Source organism: Selaginella moellendorffii, unplaced genomic scaffold (genome assembly GCF_000143415.4).
Source record: "Selaginella moellendorffii unplaced genomic scaffold, v1.0 SELMOscaffold_26, whole genome shotgun sequence".
In the NCBI taxonomy this organism is placed as follows: Eukaryota; Viridiplantae; Streptophyta; class Lycopodiopsida; order Selaginellales; family Selaginellaceae; genus Selaginella; species Selaginella moellendorffii.
This window is the reverse complement of record NW_003314287.1, coordinates 368,348-395,961: the sequence shown is the minus strand read 5'-3', so window position 1 is coordinate 395,961 and position 27,614 is coordinate 368,348. Positions and strand designations below refer to the sequence as shown.

Below are 27,614 nucleotides of genomic sequence, written 5' to 3'. Positions count from 1 at the left end.
CAGTTACTTGAACTCCAACTTAAGGCCTCCTCACCTCTAGAAAGTGTCTTAAACATAGCCTAACTGCTCTCAAAGTTCCAAGGGAATGAAGTGATGAAAGTGAATGTGTTGCCTAGGAATGGTAACTACAAGAATGATGAAAGATGGCTGCCTAATAAATGCATGGTGGAAGATAGTGATAGCCAATTGTAATGGAGTGATAGTAGAGGGGATTTGGCAACTTGTGAATATAGTCAACGTATTCAGCAGCATATATGATAGTCCATCCAAAGTAATTCCTGGTTTTTTGTGTGCATCTGGTCCAACCAGCTCTCAAGAATCAGTTGCTAAGTGTCCTAGATTTACCTGTACTTGCTACATCGAGATAATCTGTATCATATCTTGAGTTTGACATGTTAGATTTGGCTGTTTCTTGATGTTTTTGCTGTGTATTTTGATGATGAATAGAGTGATGTAATAGGATCCTCAAGATCATTTTTGCATGGTGAGAAAAGTGAAGAAATGTGAACCAAGCAATTGTAGTGAGTGGTAAATAGTGGTGTAGCAAGTAGTGAAATAAATCAATTGTGACTATGAGTAATGGAGAGTGATGTTGAAGATAGATGGAATGATATCATGTAAAGAAAACATAGGAACTGTGAGTAGCAAACCGTGAAATTGATGAGCTTCCAAATGAGAGGAGTTGATGTAGCTTTAAAGTGAAAGTCCAAGCTTATGCTTACTCTATCATAAAAATCGCATCTTGGATGTGACAAAGAAGAGATCAAAGCAGAGGTAAAAAAAGAAAAAGAAAAGAAAAGGAAGAAAAAGAGAGTGAAATGAGCTCACCTAAGAGAGTGAGAGAGAAAGAGACAACTCCTACCCTACCTCATCTATGAGGATGTAAACACCACATCTAATGTGCTTCTTGATGAAGAAGGGACCAAGCCACCTAGGGGAGAATGTTATGGATGACTAAATCATGGAGCATCACAAGTTATCCCATTGAAAAGGGCTTGCCTTGTCGAAATTACATAGATTGAGCAATGATTGAGTTTGTGCTAGGAGGTCCTAAAGAGTCATAAAGGAGGCCAGAGATGCTGCAAAAGCTACTATGTCACCCTCTAATGTGTGATGTAATGTAGGTCCAAAGTGAGTAGAATTGCCGAAATGAGCAAATTTGGAGCTCGGCTGTGTATGGCAATGTCTAAAGCCCCTAAAGCATGGAAGGAAGAATCTCCAAAATAGTGAACTCAGTCTAAAGTGCTCATAAGAATCCAATGGTTGAGTGAAGTGCCACGATCATTATGGGTGAGGTTATAGCTAATATCTTGTGGTTGGAGAGGTCCAATGTGACATCCTAAGGTTGGAGAAGCTTCTGAAAAGAGCTGGGCTGGTGGTGGAAAAAAGGTGTTACTTTTGCCACCTTTGGCTGATAGATAATTTGTAAGCTTCTAGCCTGTCATCCATCTTTTGTGTCAGAGTGTTGTGGACTATGGTGGAGAGCTGGAGAAGGTGCAGCAAAAAAGTTGTGGCTAGAAATAGCCTTTAAGTCGCTGCAAATATGTTCTTATCATTGCTCATAATGTCACATGAAGACTTTCTTGTAAAGGTATAGCTTAATGGATAGTAACTCTAGAGGATGAAGAGAAATCCCCTTGGCAATGCAAATGCAAGTCATGCTAGGTCAATATTAAGTGAAGTGGCCTCATCTGGTGGCCAAGGCTGCATCTCTACCTCCTCTAGATGGGCATTGTGCTCCACAAGTGCAAGAGTCATTGCTTCTTCTTGAAGCCTCATACAGATATCACTCATGTTGATAGAGCTGTGTAGAATCTCTGAGCTAGGAAGAACTAAATCTACCACCTCTAGCTATGTGAGAAAGTGTTATAAAGTGTTCTCTTGTATCTCTGCAATAAGATTTGTCTCAAGAAAATCACTCTCCAAATGCACCACAAAAATTCTGTTCTTCTCCAAGTTAGGTATTTTTGGAATCTTAAGAATCTTGTCTAGATCTTTTTGAGCCTGAGTATAGTGATGCAGAGTGGATGGAGGAGAAATTGAGGACAATGTTGTCCAGTCCATGTGTAGAAAATCAATCATGTTACATCCCAAATATTAAGACTCCATCCATCATCATGTTAGCAATTGATGAAGAAGCAAAGGATTGTTGTGGAGAGGAGCTTAATGGTGCTTTTGTGATCTCAACCATGTCCTAGGATGCAATTGCCTACCCTTAGCATTGAGGATTGTCACTTGGTTGTCACCTCTCCCAATCTGTAGTTTCTTGTACTTGAAGTTGAAGACATAAGACATTGCATCTAACCATGGCCATCCCAAAATGACGGACTTCTCCTATGAGGAGGCTCCCATAGCAACGTAGTCCATGACAAGGAAGTTGACTGTGGACTCATGACCATGGATGAGAACAAGGACACTCTGGAAAATTCCTGCAAGTGCCACAGAGTGATCTGCAAAGGTCTTTAGCACGACCTTGGAATAATCCTAGATCCAAAAGCCTGCTTGTTGGGTGAGAGTGGAGAAGAGAATTTTTATGGCCAAGCCAGAGTCAGCAAGAGCCTCCACATAGATGCCCACAATCATTGTCAGAACTATAAATGTGCTAGGATCAAGAGCCATTGTGGCATTGACAACAGGAATAGGAGCCATTTCTAGGACTAAAGAAGGTGCCATTCCACTAAGAGCTTGCACTAAGACCTCAAGCTGCTGAAGCAAAGCTGGGAAGTAGTGGGAAGTTGTGATTAGAGTTGCCATGACCTGGTCAATAAAATTGTTTGAGTGACCACTTGACATCAAAGGAGACCCTCTGGGCTGTGTGTTGGTGAAGTTTGGCATGCATGCAGATGTTAGAATTCAAGATATGAGTGAAGATGATGGCACTGTTGCAAATGCTTTCAAGAAAGGCAATTTGCAAGCAATGAGAACTAGAGGGGAAACAATTGTTGGAGCTGGTGTCCAACTCCTCTACTACTATCTGTGCTTTCCTCTAAGTCTGGGTAGCCATCTTTTCTATCAACTTCGCTACCATATAGATTATATTCATTGGGAATTTGCCATGTTCATTTGCCGGTGGTGCTTCAATAGCACACTAATGTAGTGTCTCATAATACTCTATAGAGGCATCTAGGGCCTTATGTCTGCAATTGTTGGCACTAGACTCTCTACTCATGTGGTAACTATCTCTGTGGGCACAACTCTAGTTGTAGTCGCCAACAATGAGTTGTGTTGTGTAACTAGACCTTGCACTTCTTACACCAATGAGGCTATCACTGAGGGTGGTCTTGTATAGCCATCTTCAATTCTTAGAGTTCCTCCATGAGTTTGCTCTACTAGTTCTACTGTTGCTGAAGGATCACCTTGTATTCCTTGAACTCAGCCAAAGTAGACTCGACTGTGGCGGAAAATTTCTCTACGACTGACTGAGGGGCTGTGATGTGAACAAAGACATAGAGACAAGCGCTAAGGGTTTTTGGACAAGCTCCTCAATGAAGGAGACACCGAGTTTGTGGAACATCTCCAACTAAAGTTCTCCAGCATGTGTGTAGGCATCATGACATCACTAGTGGTGGGTAGGTGTCACGACATCACTTAGCAACTTTTCTCTAGAGCCCAGGCTTGAGGCCTTATACAAAGGCTAACACTCCAATGGAATCTTCTTGTGTCACTCTTTTGTCAAGAAAGATCTTCTAAAATGCTTTGAATCACATTGTATAGTCAAAAATAGACTCATTCGTGCTAGAATAAGTCTTGGATAAGTTGCTCCGAGAGGAACCTCTTGAGAGAATGTGCTTTTGAATGTCTGGAGGAGAGTGTCAAAGTCCCACTTCTCCTCAACCTCCAGCACAAGTAGCCATTGCTATGCATGTATATGCATTGATTGAGTGAATGTCTTGTGCTTAGTCACATTGTCTGTGATCCGGTTGTTAGCACAATAAGAAGAGAATTCCGCAAGGTGATCCTCCACTAAAATGCCTATCCCTAACTCTGCTATCTTAAAGCAGATGTCAGGAATCCCCCAATTCTTGCCACATTCCTGACTCTCGCCAGATTACTGACCTGCAGACCACATTCCTAATTCTCGAGACACTTCCTTATTCCTGACTCTCGAGACACTTCCTTATTCCTGACTCTTGAGACACTTCCCTATTCCTGACTCTCTGATTTCTTGTATGATTCCTGAGTCTCGAGCCACATTCCTGATATTGATGTGGCGCCTCCTCAACCTCAACTATATTTAGGCCGTCCTCGATCCAAGAGTGGTGGAGCTTCATCAACCTATAGTATATATAGGTTAGCCTTGTTCCATTTCTCCACAATCTGAATCAACGCCAGTCTAAGGCCTTTTCTTTGTTTCCACTAGCTTTTCTCTTTGTCTTTTGCATTTTCCAGTCTTGATCTTGGTGGGGGTCTTGACAGTTTGATTCAGATTGTGCTTTTTGCTTTTGCTTTATCTCGTTTCGATTGTTTGATTGCCTTTGTCTTTTTCCCCCCTTTTTTTTCTTTCTTCTTGCCGATGGAGTCTCCAAGCCATCTTGATTTCTTTGCCGAAGTCCTTGCAAAAATCCAGTCTGAGAATACCGAGCTGAAGGCGACCCTTCTTCGCATGCAGCAGGAGCTTGCTTCACTTTCGGCTCAAGGATCCAGCAAAGTTCCTGAACCAAAGGTGAGTTTCCCAGCAAAATTTTCATGCAAGCGTTCGGAGCTTCGCGGATTTCTGAACCAAATGGAGCTGATCTTTGCACTTCAACATCAGTAGTACCCCACTTCCGAGTCTCAAATCGGATGTTGCTCGAAGGTGCAGCTTTGTCATGGTTTTCTCCTCTTCTGGAGAAGAGCATGAAAGGGGTCGTGGTTCTGGAGCTGATGGATCTTCAATTGTTCAAAGAGAAGCTTGAAGCATGTTTTGGCGAGACGAATCGGATTCGGGCTGCTACCACAAAGATGAGACGTCTCTCTCAGGGGTCTCGTCTTGCCTCGATCTACGCTGCAGAGTTCCAACTCCTTGCCTTGGACACTCAGTGGGATGAGCAGGCCCTGATTGACCAATTTCATTTCGGCCTCAACCACGGTGTCAAGGATTTGTTGCTCACCATGGAGGATCCCAAGGACCTATCGGACGCCATCAACAAAGCTGTTCGATGTGACAATCGTCTCTTTGAACGTCGTCAGGAAAGTCGCCGCGCCGCTGTTTTTCCGTCCCAGACTCAGGAATCCCAGCTTGAGTCTTCGGGGCATACTCCTGAACCTACTGCTCCGGTCCCTATGGATATTTTTGGTACTCCCCGACTCATTAGAGGGAAGTTGAGTCCTGTTGAGAAGTAATGTTGAATATCTCATAATCTTTGCCTCTACTGTGCTGATCCTAAATCACAAAGCAGCTGTGTGTCCCAAGAAGCCTCCCCGACTGCTCGAGTTCACTCTGCCTCAAAGTCCACTTCTGTTGCAGTCGGGAAATGACCCTGTCCAAACAGAGTAAGAGCTGTCTGTTTGGACTCCCCAAATAAAAATCACTTTTCTTCTTTATCAAGCTCCTCACCACCTTTCATCAAAGCCACCACCAATTCCCGCAACTTCCGCATCCCATGTCTCCTTTCTTTCACTGGACAATCAGGACTCAAGGCTCTGGCGCTACTGAACTCGGGTGCAACTTCCTGCTTCATGGACACAGACTTTTCTACCCAACATCACGTTCCTCTGTCTCCTACCATACAGGATCTGAGGGTTGAAGGCATTGGCAGGCATTTTGTGTCTCCATCTTCTGGACTTAGGGAAACGTTGCCCATTTGAGTACACATCGGGTCCACCATCACTGATATCGCCTTCAACATCATCAACAGCAAGTCATCCTCTGTGGTGCTTGGTCTTCCTTGGTTCCAACTACATCAGCCTCAGATTTGTTAGAGGAAGGAATTACAGCTCATCTCTCCCACATCACCATCTCCCACGGCTTCCCCTATTGTTCATCGAGTTCGAATCAGGAAAAGTTCCCTAAACTCAAATCAGGGTTCTGTTCCTAACTCTACGAAGTTTTCACTCTCTTCTTTTTCCTCTCTTGCATCTTACACTAGACAATATCCTCGTCTCATCATTCCATTTAATCGTACACCTCCTCCTATCTCCACAATCACTATGAAAGAACTCCTTCATGAAGAACCTCTTTTCCTTTTTGCTTTGCATGTTTTTCCTGTCAATCTTCCTGAGAAGTATCATGATTTTGGGGATGTGTTTGACAAGAAAAAAGCTAGTGTACTGCCTATTCATCGGCCTTATGACTGTCCCATTGATTTACAAGAAGGAGCGTCACCTCCGTGGGGGCCTATTTACGGGTTATCCCCGTCCGAGCTTAAGGCCCTCAAAGAGTACGTGGATGAGAACCTTGCCTCAGGGTACATTCAGCATTCTCAGTCCCCGACTGGAGCACCTATCTTCTTTGTCAAGAAGAAGGATGGGAGTTTGCGGCTAGTCATCGATTACCGAGGTTTGAACAAGGTGACTGTTCAGAACCATTATCCGATGCCCCTGATCTCAAACCTGTTGGAACGCCTAAGCGGTGCCCGCTTCTTCACCAAGATTGACCTCCGTGGCACATACAACCTGATTCGGATCCGGCCTGGTGATGAATGGAAGATTGCGTTCTGAACCCGCTATAGCCACTTCGAATACACTGTCATGCCATTTGGCTTAACAAATGCTCCAGCAGTTTTCCAACACATGGCGAACGACGTCTTTTGGGAGTTTCTTGATCAAATGGTGATCGTCTACCTCGATGACATCCTCATCTACTCAAAAACTCAGGAGGAGCACGACGAACATGTACGCAAAGTGCTGGCGAAGCTGCGAGAACACGGCCTATACGCGAAGCTTGAGAAATGTTCCTTCAATCAGTAGTCTGTGGAGTTCCTTGGGTACATTGTCACTCCTGAGGGTATCACGATGGATCCTGCCAAAGTCAAGACTATTCTCGAGTGGGAGCCTCCACAATCAATGTCGGACGTTTAGGTTTTCCTTGGCTTCGCCAACTTCTACTACAAATTCATTGATCACTACTCTGACATTGTCCTTCCTCTCACGCATCTCACTCGCAAGGATGTTCCCTTCTCTTGGTCTGCTGCTGCTTAGCACGCCTTCGACACACTCAAGGCAACCTTCAATTCTGCTCCCGTTTTGATCCATGCTGATTCCTCACAACCTTTCTTCATCGAGGCTGACGCCTCCGACTTTGCCATCGGTGTTGTGCAGTCTCAACTTGGAGCAGATCAAGAACTTCATCCAGTCGCTTTCCATTCTCGGAAATTCCAGCCTGCGGAGATCAATTACGAAATCCACGACAAGGAGCTCCTTGCCATCATGGATTCCTTTGGAGAGTGGCACCGTTTCTTGGAGGGGGCGGGCCATCAAACAACAATCTGGACGGATCACAAAAATCTCGAGTACTTTGCCACTTCCCGAGTTTTAAGCTGTCGTCAAGCAAGGTGGGCACAATTCTTGAGTTGGTTTGACTTTGTTATCAAGTACAGACCTGGAAAGCTTCAAGGCCTTCCTAATGCTCTTTCAAGGCGCTCCTATCTTAGTCTCAGGCCTGGTAATCCTGCCTTCGATCAACAGGATCAAGATATCCTCGGTCCTGATTGGCTTCAAGTTATGGCAATTTCCCTGGCCCCTCAGGACTCCTCCTTGATGGATGCAATCAGAAACGATCTTCAATCCAATGATCTTGCCAGCGACATTTTCCCCCATCTTCAGGCTGGACACTCAGTGACTCCCAACTGCCAGTGATTTGACGAGTTCGAGTTCTTAGATGGCTTATTATACCGTGGGGAGCAGCTTTACGTTCCTGAAGGTGATGCTTGAAGGTTGGTCTTGATAGCGTGCCATGATAGCCCGACTACTGGTCACTTCGGCATTGCGAAAACCTATGAGCTAGTTGCACGGGACTTTTGGTGGCCTCACATGGACGACTACATCAAAGCTTTTGTTACCTCTTGTGACACTTGCGCCTGGAATAAGGTACCTCGCCACCTTCCTTCAGGTTTGCTTCGTTCCCTTCCGGTCCCTTCAGGTCCTTGGGAATCCATCTCCATGGATTTCTTGAGTGATCTTCCGAGTTCTGGAGGCTTCAATAGCATTTTAGTCGTGGTGGATCGCTTCACAAAAATGTCACACTTCTTGCCATGTACCAAAGAATTTTCGGGCGAGGACATGGCAAAACTAGTATTCAGGGAAATTTTCCGACTTCATGGGATTCCTACAGATGTGGTTTCGGATCAGGGGCCTCAGTTCATCTCTCATTTCTAGCAACAGTTTTTGTAGCTGCTTGGAGTGAAGGCCAACCTCTCTTCGGTGTATCATCCTCAAACTGATGGGCAATCCGAACGAACAATTCAGACGTTGGAACAATTCTTGAGGTGCTTCATCAACTATCATCAGGATAACTGGTTTGATATCCTTCCCCTTGCTAAGTTCTCCTATAACAACTCTGTTCACTCCTCTCTTCGAATTTCCCCCTTCTTTGCAAACTCTGGCCGAAATCCCCGATTCAATCTCTCACTTCCTTCTCCATCCAAATCCTCTCATTCAAATCCCCGCTCTAAGGCATTTGTCTCTAACCTCCACGAAATCCACAACTCCATCTCCTTCCACCTCCATCGTGCTCAGGAATCTCACAAAACATTTGCCAATGTCCATCGTCAGGATTGTCCTCCTTACAATATGGGGGATAAAGTCTGGCTCCTCAGGCGAAATATCTCCACCACCAGGCCCTATCCAAAACTTGATTTCAAATGCCTCGGTCCTTTCCCTATCACTGCCATCATTAATCCTGTCACTTATCGCCTTGCACTTCCCTCCTCATATCAAATTCACCCCGTTTTTCACTCCTCTCTCCTTGAGCCTTATATTTCCAGTCCTATTCCCAATCGGGTCATTCCTCCATCTCCACCAGTGCAGTTTGAGGATGGGTTTGAGTACGAGGTTTAGGACATCCTTGATTCCAAGATTTCACGGTCTAAACTCTACTATTTGGTCAATTGGAAGGGTTACGGACTTGAAGAACGCATTTAGGAAGCTACGGACAACCTGATTCATTCTCCTGACCTTGTTCAGGACTTCCACCACTGCTATCCTTCTCATCCTAGTCCTCATTCTTTTTCTCCATCTCCCATCCCTCGCCACTCATCTCATCCTCCTCGTCGTTCTCATTCACATCCTCGTTCCACTCGTTCTTGAGGAGGGGGTGCTGTCAGGAATCCCCCAATTCTTGCCACATTCCTGACTCTCACCGGATTCCTGACCTGCAGACCACATTCCTAATTCTCGAGACACTTCCCTATTCCTGACTCTCGAGACACTTCCTTATTCCTGACTCTCGAGACACTTCCCTATTCCTGACTCTCTGATTTCCTATACATTTCCTGAGTCTCGAGCCACATTCCTGATATTGATGTGGCGCCTCCTCAACCTCAGCTATATTTAGGCCGTCCTCGATCCAAGAGTGGTGGAGCTTCATCAACCTATAGTATATATAGGTTAGTTTTGTTCCATTTTTCCACAATCTGAATCAACGCCAGTCTAAGGCCTCTTCTTTGTTTCCACTAGCTTTTCTCTTTGTCTTTTGCATTTTCCTGTCTTGATCTTGGTGGGGGTCTTGATAGCAAATAGAGATAACCTTGGAAACCAGTGGAAACCTAGCTGCATATATCCCTAGTCTACCATAGGGTAACCATAAAGTGGAACCTTAACCCTTCATGTGCCACATGCTATGTGTCCAAGGGAAGTGGAGCAAACCCAAATTTCAGGGCTTTGGGCCATTGCATAAAGAAATGGAGCTAAACTCCTAAGCTTGTAACTAAGGAGCGAAAGAATTGGAGCATGGAATGATTTCTAAGCATTTAGCCTAAGGAGTGAAAGGATAGAAATATAGAGCAACATAGGAATAGTCCTAGAGCATTCAACATCCCAATGCCAAAACTAACTTGCAAAATGGAGCCAAAATAAGTTTGACACTCTTTTAGCATACTAATGGTCTAATGCAAGGATATCACTCCATACTTGAGAAAACAACTTCTCAAGTTATGTCAAACTTCACCATTAGTAAATTCAACTCAAATCAAGAGAAAGACCAACAACTCTTCATCCCACAAGACTGCCATTCAACCCAGCAACTTCAATGAAGATGTACCATACATTCTAATCATAATAGGAAAGAACAAAGCTCCATAAGGAATCATTGACGGCAACACAAGTGTTAACATCATCAAGTATTCAACCTGCAAAGTAATGAGACTTGGGCTAATCCACCCTGCAACCTTCAACATCAAGATGACTAACAATTAAAGTGTACAACCATCAAGAATCATATGCAATATTCCTATCAAGATCAAGTATCAAGAAGTTTAGGTAACTTTTATCGTGCTTAAAATGGCAAAAGATTAAAGTTCCTATAAAGTACTCCTCAAGCAAATTTGGCTTAAAACAACTGATATTGTCACATACTAGCGGAAGAACACAATTACCTTTGGAGAGTATCAAGAACCCCCTTGAATCCCCACATCTATAGCAAAGAAGATCGTAAAGAAATTTCAACCAATCATCATTGAACAATACGAATGAAGGTCTTAATGACTATGAAGAAGCACAAATCTTGAAGGCATATTAACAGCAACAACCTGAAATTGAAGACAATCAAGAAATTATGACACAGTGTAGCATATGTGATCATGGGATGAGATTTGAATATACTGTCACCGTGGATCTTTGGAACCTTAGGGGATAAATAGGGATAAAATAGCCACTAAGGGCTTTCTTATCAAGCAATTGCCCTTTTTTTAGTTAGCTTAAGGGAAGAGAGATAGGGTGCGCTACATGTGGTATCAGAGAAAATGGCACAGATTTGATTCCCATTGATTAGTGGCTACTTAAAAATATAATATACCTTGAATAAAGTATATTCCTACTCCTAAAATTTAAAATCGTATGTATTGGGCATCCATGCGTACGTCCTTCCTCTTGGTGGAGCATCCATGGACAAATGTATCCATCATGGGACTGCAATACGGGTGGATGATTAGTTACCTTACATGGAATAGCTAGTCTACACAATGGAAGGATTGGTAGATTGAGTGCGGAAATGGAGGTGCTGGTTCCCCTTGGCTCAGTAGGGGTTGTTAGTCAATAGTCAATAAGGACATTGATATCTCTGAAGGGGGGGTGAGTGTAGTGCATGTGATCATGGGATGAGATTTGAATATACTGTCACCATGAATCCTTGAAATTTTGGGGGATAAATAGGGATAAAATAGCCACTAAGGGCTTTCTTATCAAGCAATTGTCCCTTTTTCAGTTGGCTTAAAGGGAGAGAGATAAGGTGCACTACGTAGGGATTAGTCTATTGATTTAAGTAATTATTGCTGTGCTCTTTCATAAATTTTTCTTAGATTGGACTGAAGGCAGTGTGAATGCAAACTTGAGGTTTAGTCAAAGATAAGATTGAAAAAAGAGTTGTCAGGGACAAAAAATCAAACACGTAAATCATTTTCTCTTGGAGAGATGATTTGCAACGAGGTGTTAGCTCATTGCTCATGTTCACATTACGCAATCAAGAATCCCTACCTTGATGCATGTTGGTTATGGTGGTCTTACAAATAGTGAGTCTTGGGATGGATAGCGGTGAAACGCTAAACTATTTTGTCTAGGCTTGCTATTAGAAGACTGGAGTTACAATGCTCAATTCTTTTCCAAGAACTTTGCTATTGCTCCTTGAGTAGCTTGGTGTTAGATTAGTTTTGAGTTTGGTCAAAAAAAAAGTGGTATGAGCTTGTTTGTGTTGTGAACAAAAGTTAGTGGTGTTGGGTGTTGTAAGTCTCCATTGGTAGAGTGTAACATTTGTATTACATTTTGTCAAATCGAGTTGGCACTTGATGCTCACATAAACCTTTGAAGTAATGACATGGGTGTTGCTCGTAGTGTTACTCTCAAGTCATTGTGATTTTATATCATATCCATGTGATAATGAGCAATGTGTTGACGAAGTTGCTTGGTTAAATGATAATCAACCCCAAAGTGGTTGATGGTAAAGCTAGTCTACTTATATGAAGTAACATTGATTGGATTCTCAATAGTGGTTCATTATGCTAAGCTTATGTTAATACCCTATTTCTTAGGGAATTTGCCCATAAGGTGTTGGAAAGGGTTATAGCATTCACTTGCTATAGCTTGTCAGTTGATCTATTAACACTTGGAGTAGATTGTTGGATGGAGAAGGTGTGTAGTTGAGGCATTGACATTACTAGCACTTGTGTTAGTGGAAGTGGCATTGTTATTTCGAGTGATGAGGAATTTTTCCTTAGAACTTGATTTTCCATGTCATTTTTCTTGTTAGTATTTTGGCTTAACATTGGATCTTGAAAGTGAAGAAAAGTGTTAGTGCAATATGGATATCCAAAGATGTGGTTTTCGTGATTAAGCCTTGGATGTTCACTTTGCATTTTGCAGATGGTGTTGGATGTCGGTTATATGGGCAAAGATATTCGATGTTTAAGCATGCTATTCGGTCATAAGAATCTGTGTTGAGGTGAACATATATGAAGTTGTTGGTAGGAGGAAGCTGGTTGAGTCTTGAAAGTTTGTATTCCTAAACTAAGAGTCATTCTTTCTCTAGGATGGAAAATTTTCCATAAATTTTCTTCAAACTAGTGAAGGGGTTCAAGTTGACTTTGGTTGGCTTAAACCTTAGTAGGCAATTTGTATGATGCAACCCAAAAGGGATGCTGACTTTTGGGGCTAACGCAATTGAGTTGGATAGAGTCTGGAGTTGGTGTAGAAAAGTGGCCATTGTGCTTTTCTAAAAAAGGTGACTCTTGTGCCTTTCTTCTATAGCGTTATGCTTGGTGGCAGGTTGCACCTTGCGTTTCGTTAGACTCTATGAGAGTAGTGAGCTCTCATTGATCTTAATTTTTTAATTCTGACAAACCTAATATTTACTAGCTAGAAAGTATAGAGTACAAATTTAAAGAAGTGATAAGAATACTCTTTTTGCAAATATTTTATTTTATGTTCTAACAAATGTCCCTATCATTGCATGTAGTAAATATTTAAATTATTATAACAAAAAGTGTTTTTTAGAACATTTTTATCTATATAATATATAGAGAGTTATTAAATTATTAGGTTTGCCATAAACTTAAAATTTTAAAGTTTATAATGTTTATACTAAATTTACAATTGAAAATTGAGCTCAACTCATGAGCTCAAGTATGGTCCGCACCCGCAGCACTCAAATCCATGCTCATTCCCACCCAAGGCCATTAACCCCCAATCCCAACCTCAACTCGGTTGAAAGCACTATTAGAGAATTCCTTCAAGACTAGGTCTTGGACCTCATTATCTCTACTATATTTTTGGAACCTTCTACAACCAATCCCCCACCCCCTCTAAGAAACGATCATTTTAGGCTTTTACCCCATAATTTGTATTAATATTCAGACTTGGTCTTGGAGTTGATCTTGGACTTGGTCTTAGATCTGGACCCAATCTCAGATTTCGACTCGGTCTCAAATTTGGTCTTGACTTGGTCTCGGAGTTGGTGTTCGAACTTGATCTTAAACTCAATATTGATGAACTCTTTATCGTTCCAGTCGTGATTTTATAGATCCTTTAGCCTACGATATCTTAAGGAGTTAGTTGTAAGGAACCAACTCCCTAAGATGTTGAAGGCTAAAGGATCCTCGAAAGCAAGACCAAAATGATAAAGAGTTCATCGGATGAGACCAAGTCCGAGATTGAGTCCGAGACCAACTTTGAGACCGAGTCCAAAATCAAGTCTAAGACCGACTCCGAGACCAAGTTTGAGACCGAGTCTAAGACCAAAATCAAGACCAAGTTTGAGATCCGAGATGGAGTCCGAGACAGAGTCCGAGGTCGGGTTCAAGATAGAGTCTGAGATTGAGTCTGAGATTGAGATCAAGTCCAAGACCAAGTCCAATTATTAACACAAGTCATCGGGTGAAAGCCCAAAGCGTGTATCTCCTTGGGGGGGGGGGGGGGTTCGGGGGGGGGTTCCAAAAGTATAGTAGGGATAGTGACATCTAGGAACTAGTCTTGAAGGAACTCTCCAGTAGTGCTTCCAAACTGACTTGAGGTTGAGACTAGGGCTGAGGGGCCTTGGGTGGGAGTAAGCATGGACTCGAGTGGTGCCAAAGAGGCCACCCAAAGAAGTGCTCAAGGAAAAACCCAAGCTTGCTCAATCTCCCCCTCATATTGCACCTTCACTATGCCACATGCCACGCCCGACTTCACCTCCTTGTGACCAATGCATCAGCTCGTAACTGGAATGCCCTTGATGAGCAATTCTCAAGAGAGCTGCACTGGCTGATCATGCTCGACACATTGTTTTCCTCCGGTCCGGAGGCCATTCCAGAAGTGGTATCACTACCATCATCCCTGCATCAACCTCCAGTCCAATCAGAGTCGCCACCAATTTACTCTTCATTGCAACTTGAATCATTCAAGTGTTGTTGCCATCCCCAAGTGTGATGAAACCGGTCCTCCAGCTCTGTTCCACCTGTGCCTGGCGCAGCCATGGTCTTCCCAGGTAATCCATCAGGGTACCTCCTTCCATTCTCAACACTACGTAATCGACAAAGAAGGTGAAACTTGCAATCTCAGTTTTCACTCCCGTAATGACCCCGATTGGCTTGGAACGCAACTGATTTGCCATGCGGACCTTGAAATGAATTGGTGTAGGTGCATCCAGCTCCAACTTGGATACCATGGCCTCCAGCATCACATTAATAGCTGAGCCCCTGTCAATCACACACTCTCAGAGCCTCTCGCCCACAATCTTAGCATCAATCACAGGTGTATCCAGATCAATCATTGGCCAGGCTGCGTTCACAATTGCTTCCCGGTGCTCCTTGACAGCCATGGTGACCCTGGAGCCAGCTGCAAGAGCTGAGCAAAAGTGATGCTTGGCTTTTGATTCTCCAAATTGTGGAGGATGTCGTATGGCTTGGTCTCGAGGTTGAGCACCGTCTGGTAATGTCTTCTTCTCCCCACCAGGGTCTAATATTGACCAGCTACTTTAAAAAAAATTTGACTAGTAAAATTTTATTTTACTAGTTTCATGACAAGGAGCTTGTAAATTAAAATTGTCATTTGAATACAAATAAAAAAACTAACTAGTAGCAATAGTAAGGTTGCCTCTGCTTCATATTCTTCCATACCTTAAATACTTCATGCCAATTTATAATTCTTGGATCTTCACTATTGAGTTTCACCATCATTAGCGCATCTAACATATGTAGCTTTAATAAGGCTCTAGTCTTCGATTTAGTATTGTTCTACAATGAAAACCCTTGCTCACATAAAGCAGTATTTGTCGGGACAACCATACAAAGTTGGAATAGCTTCATTAAACCCATAATAAAGCAAGTTAAATTTTATAAGAAATATATACCTGGAAACATATTCCACCATCTTTCATTTGTGCTACAGAAGCTCCAAGCATCATGCATTGTTTTGTTTCCAATGCTCCACATTAAAAACCCTGTAAAATCATCAAGTTTGTTGTTACAAGCAACAATATTCACCATGGTTGAATCAGTGTTGATTGTCTCTAGTAGCCGATTGAGCCATGTTCTTGTAAGTGTTGATCGCTCTTGAAAGTCTTGAGGCTATGACACTGGTCTAAATAGCTTGAAGCTGTTGAAGAAGGTAACATCTGGAAAACAGGTGTTCAACGTGTTCACTGTTGCTTGAACATAAGCTTGGCCCTTGATCACACAATCTGCTACTGAACCTGGAGTTGGTGCTGGCAATAAAGCTGTCCCTAGAGCATTCAAATCTAGACCAAGTGGAACAACACTTGAAGATTGAGCAGGTTCACTTGACATCCTAGTGTTCTTCACCTCCACTGGCTTGTATTATAACTTGTGTACAGACTTATCCCCTCCAGCCTTGACATAAGAAAGCTCTCCATTCACACTATCCTTTGTGCCCCTTCAAAGTTTCAATTGTCATATCTAGAAATGATACAATCTCCAAGCAATTTGTCATTTGTGCTTGGAAAAGGACGTTCAACTTGTTCAGCTCAGCCAAAACATCTGCTAGCAAATGAATAAAAAACTGAACCTAAAATGATAGTTTAAATTAGAACTTACACTAATTTTAACTAGAAAAAACCATACCTGAATGGTCGTGAGGCTGGAGTACTGAGTTTTATCTGCAATTTTCCACTGATCAAGCAAAGCAGGCATAGCTATCACCAGCCACTGCATCACTTCTCCCCTAGATAGCCAACGAACATCATGAGCTCCTTAAGACAATATGACTGTAAAAGCTCCTTTAGCTCTTTATGCCTTAAAGAGCTTTTCCCCAGCCACGACTTGATTTTTTGAGCTAGCTTGTCGATGGCGTCAAAGATTGGTTGATTGGTTGTAAAGCCATCCTTGGCAGCAAGAGCCTCTCGGTGAGCTACGCAGTGCACACCAATGATCTTGGGACAAATCATTCTCAGCCTCTGGACCACACCTGTGTTACGGCCCACCATACTCGAAGCACAGGCTATCATGTTCTCTACTCTCAAATTCATGTTCAAGAGCAAACCTTGTAGTGTTTCAAAGATCGATTCTGATGTCCCATTCTACACTTGTAGAAGCTTCAGAAAGTCACAGTGTAGCTCCTTCCCTCCAAGCAAGTAGACCATATAAATGATCAAATGCTGTTCACAGGCATGGTCAGTACTTTCATCTACCAAAACTGAGAAGAAAAGACTCTCCCTGATATTGTCAAAGAGCCTTTGTTGCACCACATCTTGAATTGCATCAAGGAAATCATGTGCTGCTACGGGATTGACATATGCTGAATAATCGCTGCCTATAGGAAAGTTTGGCGCCTCTGGTAGACGGAATTCTGGAACTCCGAAGCTATACTGTCCAATGGAAAAATTGCTACCACAAAGTGGTGAACCAGCTTCATCACCTGAAGAATTCTCTCCTCTTCTTCATTGAGTCATTTTTCACATGCAATGTCCATAGGCCCTTTTTATAGCTTCATCCTTCTAATAGATCTCTCACAAGCTTGCTCCAAGGATGCACAAGACCCCATTCAGCACGCCATTTCCTAGTAAGCACCTTCATTTAATCATCACTAGCATGTGGCTCACTTGGATGAGCATCTTGAGATAGAAGAGACTGTTGTTGACTACTAGTTGATACAGTAGAAGGCCATGAAGAAACTAGTGAGAAATAAGAGTCAATTTGGCTCTTTTTACTCACTTTCTGCCTTTTCTTTTGCCCCACACTCCTATGATAAAAAAAAGAGCACACTCTAAGCAATGTTGCTAGCATTTTTTCTAAATGCTACTTACCCAGTAGAAATATCAGTGATAAGGACTTGGTCCTCCTCTTCGTGCCTTGAGCCCATCACACACGGCCTCTTCTGTCCCATTTGCCCTTATTTTACATTGACATGTATAATGTATTAGGTATATGCATATAAATTTTGGAATATGTATGACCTGTTGTATAGAAAAGTAAATAACTATTTGACTAGTGTATTTGACGTTTACTAGTCACTATGACAAGTTTATGATATAATTGATCTTAAAATTACTAGTATTTGACTAGAAAAAAGGCCAAAAACCAGTATTTACCAGTCAATATTATACACTGCTCTCCAGGGATTCACACTGCCTCTCACCTCTTGGATCTGATCCTGCAGCCTGATCGGCTTTGACAATCCCGCTTTCTCAGGACTTGAGCAAAATTGGATTTCTCCTGAGGGCTTGGCAATGATGGGCGCATGGCACCATCTGGTCTGTTCACGCCAGCATTCCCAACGTCCAATGACACTTCCATTGACTGGCGATCTGCAAACTCCGCCACTCTTTTCTCACGGGTGGCACGGCGATTTCTCCTGGCGATCACCTCCGAGTCCTCACCAAAAGCCTGGCTTGGATCTGCCCCGTACACTCCTTGTGCCTGTTGCTTGTATCTGGCTCGAGTCTCCATACTGAGTGTAGGTACGCCGGCTCCTTCTTGCAGATCCTCTGCCGCTACAAAGATCGCCTTACTATCTACCACTCGCTTGCCCTGATCAGCTGCTGGCGGTGGTTGATTCACTCCTTGACTGGTGTTCTACAAGTGGTATAGACACTGATCCTGTGTGTGTAGCCCCTGGGTTTGACAAATTCCACAAATGGGTCGATACTCCTCATGTTTCTAGGGATTCAGACAGTGCGGTGTGATGTGTCCTTGCTCGTGGCAGCAGTAGCAAATGATCTGCAATTTTGGCTTCTGACCCCAACCTCCGGTTGCCGGAAACTAGGATGGTGGCCGAGGCCCGGATTGTTGGGTCGGCTCCAAGGCATAGACTGGGTATGACACCTGCTGCACTGCCGGTAACTGGGGTTGAGCGTAATAGCTCGGAACCTCCATTGAAGACTGAAGTGTGGGGTAGATGGGCTGTGCGATAGTGGGCCCAACTAGTTGCTGCATATCCCTCATCCGAGCAAAGCAATTCTCAGTGGTATGGTTGGCTCAACAACAATACCCACACTGTGGATGAGCTGCTTGGGGATTTAGACACTCACTTGGGTAATGCCCGTACCCCTTGCACCTTACGCACCAGATTTCCGGCCTGTCGACCACTTTTTGAGGCTGAACACCACCTTGACCCCTCACTAGGTTCACCTGCAACTTGGCCATCTGCTTGGTGAGGGTTTCGACCACGTCTTCTTTCACCTTGGCTAACTGAGCCTCAAAACCTTGTAGATTGGAATTGGTCACTGGCAGGGACAATGGTGGTGCTGCTGGCACTGCTGGAAGACGGGTGGTCTGCATCGCAGGCATGTATTGCACCCCTGCCAGCATACTCGGGTAAGTCGCGGGTGTCAGCGACGATCTTGATCCCAGTCTCGCTTGCTCCCAGGTAGCCACATGCTCCACCGCTGCATTGAGATCGGTTGGCCGATGAATCTTCACATGAAAGCTGATTTCGTATGGCAAGCCATTGAGGTAACACCTCACTTGATCTTCTGCAAGAGGCGCAGGGTGCTTTCGCTGCAGGAGAGCTCAATATCTGCAGGTGTAATCCTGTAGGTCTCTCCCGGGAGCAAATGGATCAAGTTGAGCTCCTCCGTGATTCTGGTGCTGAACCCAAATGGTCAGAACTGAGTCAAAAAGGCCCTCTTCATTGCATCCCAGGTCACAAATGCCAGTGCCACACCTGACGTCACCTGTGCATACCAATCCATGGCTGGTCTGGAGAGTGTTGTTGGAAACCATCTCAGCAGCAGTGCGTCTGCTTGTTCTTGATTTGCCGTGCTCACTACTTCAAAGGCTGTGATGTGAGAGTCTAGATTGCTCAGGTTCATGAACTTTGAATATTTTTCCCTTCCTCCTGATAGTGCTAGTTGAGCCATTGCAGTTACAAGAGGGGCTTGAGGGGTTGGAGAGGACGGAGGGGTTGTCTCAGTTTTTGATGAATCCGATCCACTTGGCGAGACCAAAGGCCCTACTTCTGGTTCCAGGGAACCTGGGGGTGCCGAGGGTTGCGAGTCCTGAAACCTTCCCCACTCCTCTTCTTCCTCCGAACCTTCTGGCTGCTCCGGTGTCAGTTTCTCTGGGCTATTCCACGGGGTACTTGATTCCCTGCGTTTCAGGTATCTTTCTTTCCTACTCTGCTTCTGCTTCTCTTTTATTTCCTAACTGAATTGATAATACTCCTATTCTAGGTGTCAGCTCAACAGCCTCCTCTTTCCACAGGGGCGGCTGCCCCTTCTGTGCTACTTGAGATAGGCTCCCGGCTAACGCACCATTTTGTAGTCCATACTCACACCATGACTGGAACACAGGAAATAACAGGGAAAAAACCCTTCTTTATTCATACCCTTCTCACTCATACCACTCTCTCCCTGCTGTTGTTCTAGGGGATTAGACGCGAGCAGTTCTTGGAGCAACTCCCTCATGGCTCGGTACCAAGCTTGGCCACAAGTGGGACACGTGGTTGCGACCATTTGCTCCACCTGGATATTCAACTGTTGAACCATGCGCCTAATCTGCAAATTCCAGGTTACTCGGTCTCCATTGGGATGTTGCCTCGGTGCTCCAAACTGCTGATGTTTTACCTACCCTCTCCATTGCTCGCAGCCAAACTCGTCTGTTCCAACCTCCAAATATTCCCCCAGCTAATGGCTTCCCGTTTCCGCCTAACCACCAATAATTTCCCAAATATCCATTATCAACACAATCTTCTCAAACACGACTCATGCTCCTCTCACGTCCTCCGGTTCTGGCTTGACAACACCTGCAATCTCACATAAACAACTCGCCGGTTGATCCTGGCACACTTCCTGCCTCTTGACACTCTCCCACTCCTCTCTCTCGATTTGCTCCTACATTGGTGTGCGTAGATTTGTCCTCGCTCGCTCTCACTGCTCTGATTTGGATTGGAGACTCCCTCCAGATCTCTCCCAGTTCGTGACGATGGACAGATCATTCTCTTTTGGCTATTTTACCGTCCTCGTCGTCGATCGATCGATAAGCCGGCAGCTGTGTTCAAGTAAAAATGCGTTCTTTCCCTTCGCTTTGGTTCCTTTTCACTTTTCTTTCACTGGATCCATCTCCATCCCACTTAGAACAGCAGAGTTTCTAGGAATTTTTTGTTTTCCTTGTGGTTTCTTCTTTTAAAGACTTGATTTTTTTTTATCCTCTCTTCAGAGGAGCACAGGATCTCCAGTGAGCTTTGTGTCATCGATCGATCGAATTGCCCCAAATGCTAGTATCAGGATCAACCGACGAACGATCGCAATTGTGAGCGGGCATTGCTAGCTCAAAAAGGGGGAAAAGGTGGTGTGGAATCACGGGTCCACAAAAAAGGAGGCCGACAACTGCTGGGAACCTCTTCCGGACAACGTAGTAGTGTCAACTCAAGGCGTTCGTGGTAAGGCATCGCAGCAACAGGGCCAGGCATTGTTTTTCAATGATTCCTTTCGAATCTTGTTTGCATATAACTCCTAAATCCCATTGATCCAGGTTTGCCCCTCTCCAATGTCGCAAGATCGTATAGGTAATGTGGATGTTAATGTATGGCTCAAATCCAATTTCTCATCACCCATTGCCCAAGAAGAAAAGAAAAAAAGAGAGAGGGGAGCACAGGCAAAGCTCCAAACAACAGGGTCTCTCTTGCCCCTTTGGCTGTCGCGCAGGCGCAGCAGCGATTCTGGCAGTGGCAATCTATCAAATTTGGCTTGGAAGCTCCAGTCCAATCGAATCCAGCTGACAAAACGTTGTGACATGGGGTGTTACAATCTGGGAAGTGCGTTGGCACTGTGTCATACTGCCACGTCTACTGTCTTTGCCAGGGCGAAAGAGTTGCGATCAGAGCTTGCAAACGCTCATCACCCAAGACAAGTGAGCTTTTGCCGTGATCGAGTTGGAGTTCTCATCATCACCACCGTATACCATCTCGTGTATGACTTGCCCGAGGGCTGCTGATTACGGCAAGCTCGTCGACTGCTGCCTTCGTTGGCCGTGGTTGGCGACGACAGGCTGAGAGAGCTCTGCAGGGAGAGTGTCGAGAAAACATCAATCACTCATTTGTATATAGAAGTAACATGATCCATCATTAGAACTTTCATATTTACCTAAGAAACAAAGTATTTCCTTCATTTAATAGAAAAGATATAAATGTGACATAAAAAAAAATTATATTGAAGTACCTAATTTACTTGGTTGTGCATCACCAGATTTGACATTGGTTCCACATGACATTTTGTCCATTCATTCGTGATGTTTTGCATTATATCTAATAATATAAATCACATTTGTTGCTTTGATTTTTAGTTGTTGCTAACTTGATGGTTTGTCTTGCATCTTTGTACATAATTCATCATCTTTCCTTTTGCCACTTTTGTGCTTAGAAACTTGATACCTACATATGCCATGTTGATGTTGAAGGATTAGTCCATTACCTTTAGCATCACATTTCTCTATTGTCATTCTCCATCTCTTCAAAAACTTGGTAACCTCATTTTTTAGAATCAACCCTAAGTGGGAGGATTATTGAAAAGTTGTTGCTAAATCACTAAACACTCAAGAATTTGTTTAGCCAATAGTTATGCCAAGAACACCTATACATGTAAAATAGCTGAGAGAAAATGAGAAGATAATTTTGAATTTGACTTACACAAGACACTACATCAATCTCATAATAGCTGGTATTAGCAAAAAGCAAACTCCAAATCATAGAACTCACTACTCACACTTTACACACAAACATATCCATTGCCACCCTCTGCTCATCTCTTCATGTCATTTTGAACTTTACAAACTTCAATTGTGCTCATCTGAAGTTGTCTTGATGAACTCATCTGTATCTTGCATTAATCCAGTTATCTTGCAATGTCTGCCACACACGAATAGTGTCTCTGATAAATCCATAATATCCAAATTTGCATTATGCTTATCTTATGCATCTTAGGATGATCACACAAGAGTGGTAGTGCTTGGGATTCTAGGAGAGAAAAGGAAAGTGAGAGAAAGTGAGGGAATGTCTCTCACTTGAATTCTCATTGTTTTCTTATTTCACCCTCAATGTGAAGAAGTAATTGTGTCTTACAACACCCTAAAACACATAGATTCTTTTGACTGACTTAATAGTTTTCCTCCTCAGAAAGGAAAACTAAGAAAGAGCTTCATGACACTGATCCCACAGGTACCAGGAAGGAGCAACAATAGAGAAGAGTGTGATATGCAAGAGACACTGTCTTTAAACTGAAAGGTGAAATACAAAGCAACTTACACAAGACCAAGGAAAATCAAAGGCAGGATCCCCCTTCTTCACTGACTTTTTTCCAAGCCATCCTTACTCACTCCCTTAGTCTTGCACGAAACACTGGAGGATTTCATGTCAGGAGCTGTAATCCGGAGGGATACTCATATGTCCCCTTGACCTGTCAAAATTAAGTTTAACAGTTCCCGAGCATTGGAACTTGTTTTCCAGTATTTCCTCCATACCAAGTGCTTTTCCATACTTTCTTCCTCCCCTAAGTCCACATGTATGTCTAGCGTATCATGTGTGCAGATCCTCCTCAACCCAGTTGAATTGGATCCTCATCAGCTTGATTGCAAGCCATCCGCGAAGAAGATGATCCTGCTCCTAGCAACACAACACTGTTATTTACCTTTTTGCTAAACTCACTTAAGCTGTCTGGAGCTCAAGCAAGCGTCCAGCACTCCGGAGTAAGCATACATGTTTGGTTTGGTTTCCATCTTTCGAAACATTTCCAGGGTGGTCTTTCCATCTCCGTGCTCCGAATAGGCCGTGATGATAGCTCCCCAGGCAACGATATCTTTGCGCACCATCACGTCGAAGGCTTTGCGCACCATCCTCAACGCTGCCACACTTGGCATACATGTCCACCAAGCCAGTCGTGACGATGCTGCTCTTGCCGAAAGATGGTGCCTTTGCTCCGGTGGAAGATGCAACGATTAAGTGCGAGTGAATCGCCCGTCCCTCCTCGAGCGCGTCAGTTCCGAGCGCTCCACAGGCACCCAGAGCGATTGAGAAGATGAAGTCGTCCGGCTCCATTCTATCGTCCTTCATCTCCTGATAGGCATCGAGAGCGTCCCGGAAGAGCCCGTTCTGGAAGTAGGCGATGAGAATTGTCCAAGAGAAGACGTTCCTGGTGACTATCCGGTCCAAGGCACTTCGGGCTCGATCGAGCTCGCCGCATTTGCCATACATCTGGACGAGCAAATTCCCGAGAAACGTATCGCCATCGTAGCCGCGGGACTTGAGGAGGAAGTGGAGCCTCTTGCCTTCCCAGAGGTTCTGGCTGCTCCCGCATCTTCGCAAGGCCTCGGCGTAGCATTTGGTGGTGTCGCTGCTGCAGCGCAAACTTGGACTAGAACCCACTACAGCAACATCGCTGGCGAGGGAGCTGGAGCTCCAGACAGCGTCCATTCATTCCATCACAAACTTCTCCGCAAGCAATAGGTAAGGTTCTTTTGTGATTTAAAATCCACTGAAGTTCTGATTCTTTCTCTTGACATTCAGGATTGACAGCATCGCAATCAAGTCCCATTTTCATGGAACATACCGAAACACCAAGATGAAGGAATGATGGCAACCTATCAGCCAGGCAAGAAACTTCTCAAACTTCCAAACTTTCGTTTCAAAGAAACTTCTTGAAAGAGCCAACTTTGCAGTTCTAGCTGCAATCGCTAAGCTATTGCTGCGTACTATCGAAGCCTATAGGAGTCGTTGTCCTCGAAACTCTCCCCGCAGAGCTCTCTCAGCAAGATGATCTCAACAAAGCTAACGACGAGGCTATGAGCTTTGTTGATGCTCATGAAATGTTCTCCTCAAGATCATCCACGAGCTGCCCAAGCACAATCTGATTCCTGCTCAACCGCTGCAGCGATTCCCGCAGAATCAACTTATCCTCGTGCTTCAGGCAGAAGGCTAAGGTCCTGTTCGTGAACTCAATCTCGCAGCCTAATCTCATCACCAGCCGCTTCATCATATCCAGATCTTGCACAACCACAAAAGTCCCCTAAGCAACATACTGCTTCTCCAGATCCACAAGCCGATGCTTCCGCCTCCTGCTAAGACGTAATTGATCGGAAGCGTAAACACTTTCCATTCCACGATTGAGTGCAGCCACCGCAAGAAATGCAGCCAAATCTGCATTGTCGTTGGCTTTGTCCATAACCCCGTTGAACTCTTCGCTCGACACCATGACGCTGTGACCTGGTGCATTTAACATTCTGTGACAATTCATTGTTTGTTCACTATAAGCGATCTAATGTTTCAGGTTTGGTTCAACAAAAAATACATCTAGACCATCTATAAATGCTTTAGTATTTAGCTGTCTTAATCCCGCTCGTTCTTAATGGTAACCTATATTATCTAAACAAATTTGACAACAATCGCCAAAGTTCCAAGATCGGCTTCCTCTGCTATAGTGGAAATGTTATCTATCTGCAAGTAAACAGATTCAACACCTGTTGAGAAATAATAAACAAACAAACCTCTAGTTCCCCCGCGTTCCATGAGGTTTGTACACGAGAGAAAATGTCAGATATGAGCAGCACCTCATCACGATTTAGATGTCCCTGTAGAAAACAATTGAGCTTCAAGAACAACATCAAGAACAAATTCTTACCCATTGCAGAGTTGCATAGCTCTCACAAGAACTTGAAAACTCCTGTAAACACCATCTTCAGACCTCTACTAATTGGACAGAGAAGTCCTTACCTTTAAGCTCCTCTGTCCAGCAACAGCAACCGACATCGCCCCTGGCCCACCAACAGCCACCTTCCCGCTTTCATATATGGCTACCAGAGTTGTGTAAAGATGAGGAAGCCAATCATTTTCCTGAACAGATACAAGTTAGCCGAATGCCCATTTCAACATACGTTACCTTGACTGTACTTATGGGATCAGGGTCTATATCTATTTCAGGATCAATGTCTAGTGTCTTGCAATACGCCTCTCTCTCCGGCATGTCCCTTGTAACATGCTCACGGAGCTCCTTCTCCACACTGCAGAAACTGAAGATACAAAGCAGCATCTTGAATGAAAAGCTTACTTGGAGTAGAGGCTCATCACACTGTTGATATTTATCCCATTGGCAAGCTGATGGAGGTGCCTCTTGAAGGAAGCAAGCCGGAAATCACAAAGCCGCAGAACCTCTGTAAGCAAGTATAAGCTTCAAAAAAAATCGAAGGAAAACAACATACTCGAGTGATCACCGCTGTAAACGTGAGAAAGTATGATTGTCACTGGCTCTCCCTTAATCTCTGTGCTCGCCATGAAAGTCTGAAAGGAATTGATACAAACAGATAATCGCATAATCACAGTACATACATGAGAAGCCATTGTTGGGTTGTTATCCCGCTGAACACAATTGACACCCGTCTTCGGATCCTGGAATGCTCTCACAGCCTTTCGCGCAACGCAAAATGTCTTGGACCGCCCGATTACCATCGCCATCGCTCCTAACCCTAACCCTAATTAAAGAGGGCCTGACATGGAGGACTACGATGAAGAGCAAATGGTATGTTTTGAAGCTAGAAAACAAAATGATCATGTGGAATCACTTTCGTTCAGTGTTCTGGCATTGGTGCTGGCTTGTTCTCGGCATGATTGCGTTGCGTTGCAATCGGGCAACGAGGAAGAAGGTAAGCTCTGGATTTGTCTTCTCTTTGTCTTCTGAATCATTTTCTGTATTTGACAGTTTTGTCAATTGCTCGCAACCATGCCTGGAATGATGCAATGACACAGAAATCTGGTGATCTGCTCAAGAAGATCAGCGATGAAACAGTCAGCATTGCACAGCTCCGTCAGGATATTTGCGATGCCAACACAGGAATCATTCGAGAACTGGCAAAAAAAGCAGATATTTCGGTTGCTGGTGGCAGGACTGCCATGGAGATTGCAAGTGATGGTGCTGCTCTGGCTAAACGTTGCATCCAGGAAAGAGTTACCATGTCTCACTCTTTGGAGTTGCTCGCTGTCTTCTATGAATGAGCACAGTACCTGAGAGCTGAGTTCAGAGGTTGTGCTTATCGCCAAAGCATCGTACGGGATGAGCTTTCTAGAACAAAAGTGGTTGCACTTCATCCTCTGAAGCTCCTGGAGCTTTTGCCACCGCCAGAGCCTGTTGCTGCTGAAGAATTAAAGAGAAGGTATGTTTGTTTTAATGCATGCATACAGAAATACTCAGCTTTTTTCAGGCTGACGAAAAAATATGGAGGCCTCGAGCAAAGTGATTACGTCACATACAATGGATCTGTTCACTGTGAACAGAAGGTGAGTTAACAATTCGAACTTGCTTGTTTAATCTTGATTATCTTTGCAGCTCCCTCCTGAATATATCGTCCGCGGCATTAGCAAGCTACCTTGCTTCTTGTGTGCCTTCCTCCTTGAAACAGTTGGCTCGCATGGTAAACTCGTGGGGAACTTTCAGTGGCCTGATAGTGTGTCCCGGGAGACTCTTCAGAGCTTCATTCAGGTTAGTTTTGCTCTGCAGTTCTAAAATTCGCTCAGTTCTTGTGTTCAGTTGGCCCGTCAGCTCGTGAATAATCCATTGGAATCAGATGAAGCACACTCCCTGCTGCAGGAGATTATTGCGTGCTAAGGTTAGAAGGTAACGGAGACTATGACTACTCCCCAATTTTGTGGCTTATATTAGTGCTAATGTTTGCCCACACAGTTTGAACTAGAATGTCCTAGAGAACTGGGTGATTGTCTGCACGCCGGCTCATGCAGCTTCTTAAAAACATCCTCCTTGAACTTCAGAAACGCCTGCAAGAATACTACGAGAGTGCCAACCATCGACTTACAGAATTCTCATGCAAGAAGAGGTGAGAGTCATTGTCCTCCACAGCCCTCTAAGTACATAAGTAACATGAAGAAGAGAGCGCAAGAGCGTCCAAGGAGCTTCTACAGAGCGAGCTCCAGAGCTCTGTCCTGAGCTACAGCCACTAGGCTGTTTTCCAACCTCTTCCTACGAGTAACCTTGAATGGTATAGCCCTGTGGCTAAGTTGAAGCCTATGAGTTTGATCCTCACCCGGAATGGGTGCATTGCAGCCAATTAGCTCGCCGTGGC

General features: G+C 44.1%; 3 protein-coding genes across 3 annotated transcripts; 1 reads left to right on the top strand and 2 right to left on the bottom strand.

Annotated features, from left to right (window-relative positions):
* Positions 1–23,196: 23,196 nt before the first annotated feature.
* On the bottom strand, positions 23,197–23,961 carry LOC112348079 (pentatricopeptide repeat-containing protein At2g42920, chloroplastic-like). Its single transcript, XM_024680122.1, has one exon. The coding sequence runs from the start codon at positions 23,959–23,961 to the stop codon at positions 23,197–23,199; it is 765 nt and encodes a 254-aa protein (XP_024535890.1).
* Positions 23,962–24,836: 875 nt separating this feature from the next.
* On the bottom strand, positions 24,837–26,011 carry LOC9628776. The gene is made up of 8 exons (XM_002974876.2): positions 25,870–26,011; positions 25,743–25,821; positions 25,592–25,694; positions 25,424–25,544; positions 25,258–25,377; positions 25,166–25,207; positions 25,032–25,115; positions 24,837–24,981 (listed from the first exon to the last, which is right to left on the bottom strand). The coding sequence occupies exons 1-8, from the start codon at positions 25,993–25,995 to the stop codon at positions 24,910–24,912; spliced, it is 747 nt and encodes a 248-aa protein (XP_002974922.1). The 5' UTR covers positions 25,996–26,011; the 3' UTR covers positions 24,837–24,909.
* Position 26,012: 1 nt separating this feature from the next.
* Positions 26,013–27,085, top strand: LOC9637718. The gene is made up of 5 exons (XM_024679825.1): positions 26,013–26,059; positions 26,113–26,183; positions 26,240–26,690; positions 26,739–26,814; positions 26,864–27,085. The coding sequence occupies exons 1-3, from the start codon at positions 26,046–26,048 to the stop codon at positions 26,530–26,532; spliced, it is 378 nt and encodes a 125-aa protein (XP_024535593.1). The 5' UTR covers positions 26,013–26,045; the 3' UTR covers positions 26,533–26,690; positions 26,739–26,814; positions 26,864–27,085.
* The last annotated feature ends 529 nt before the right edge of the window (positions 27,086–27,614 follow it).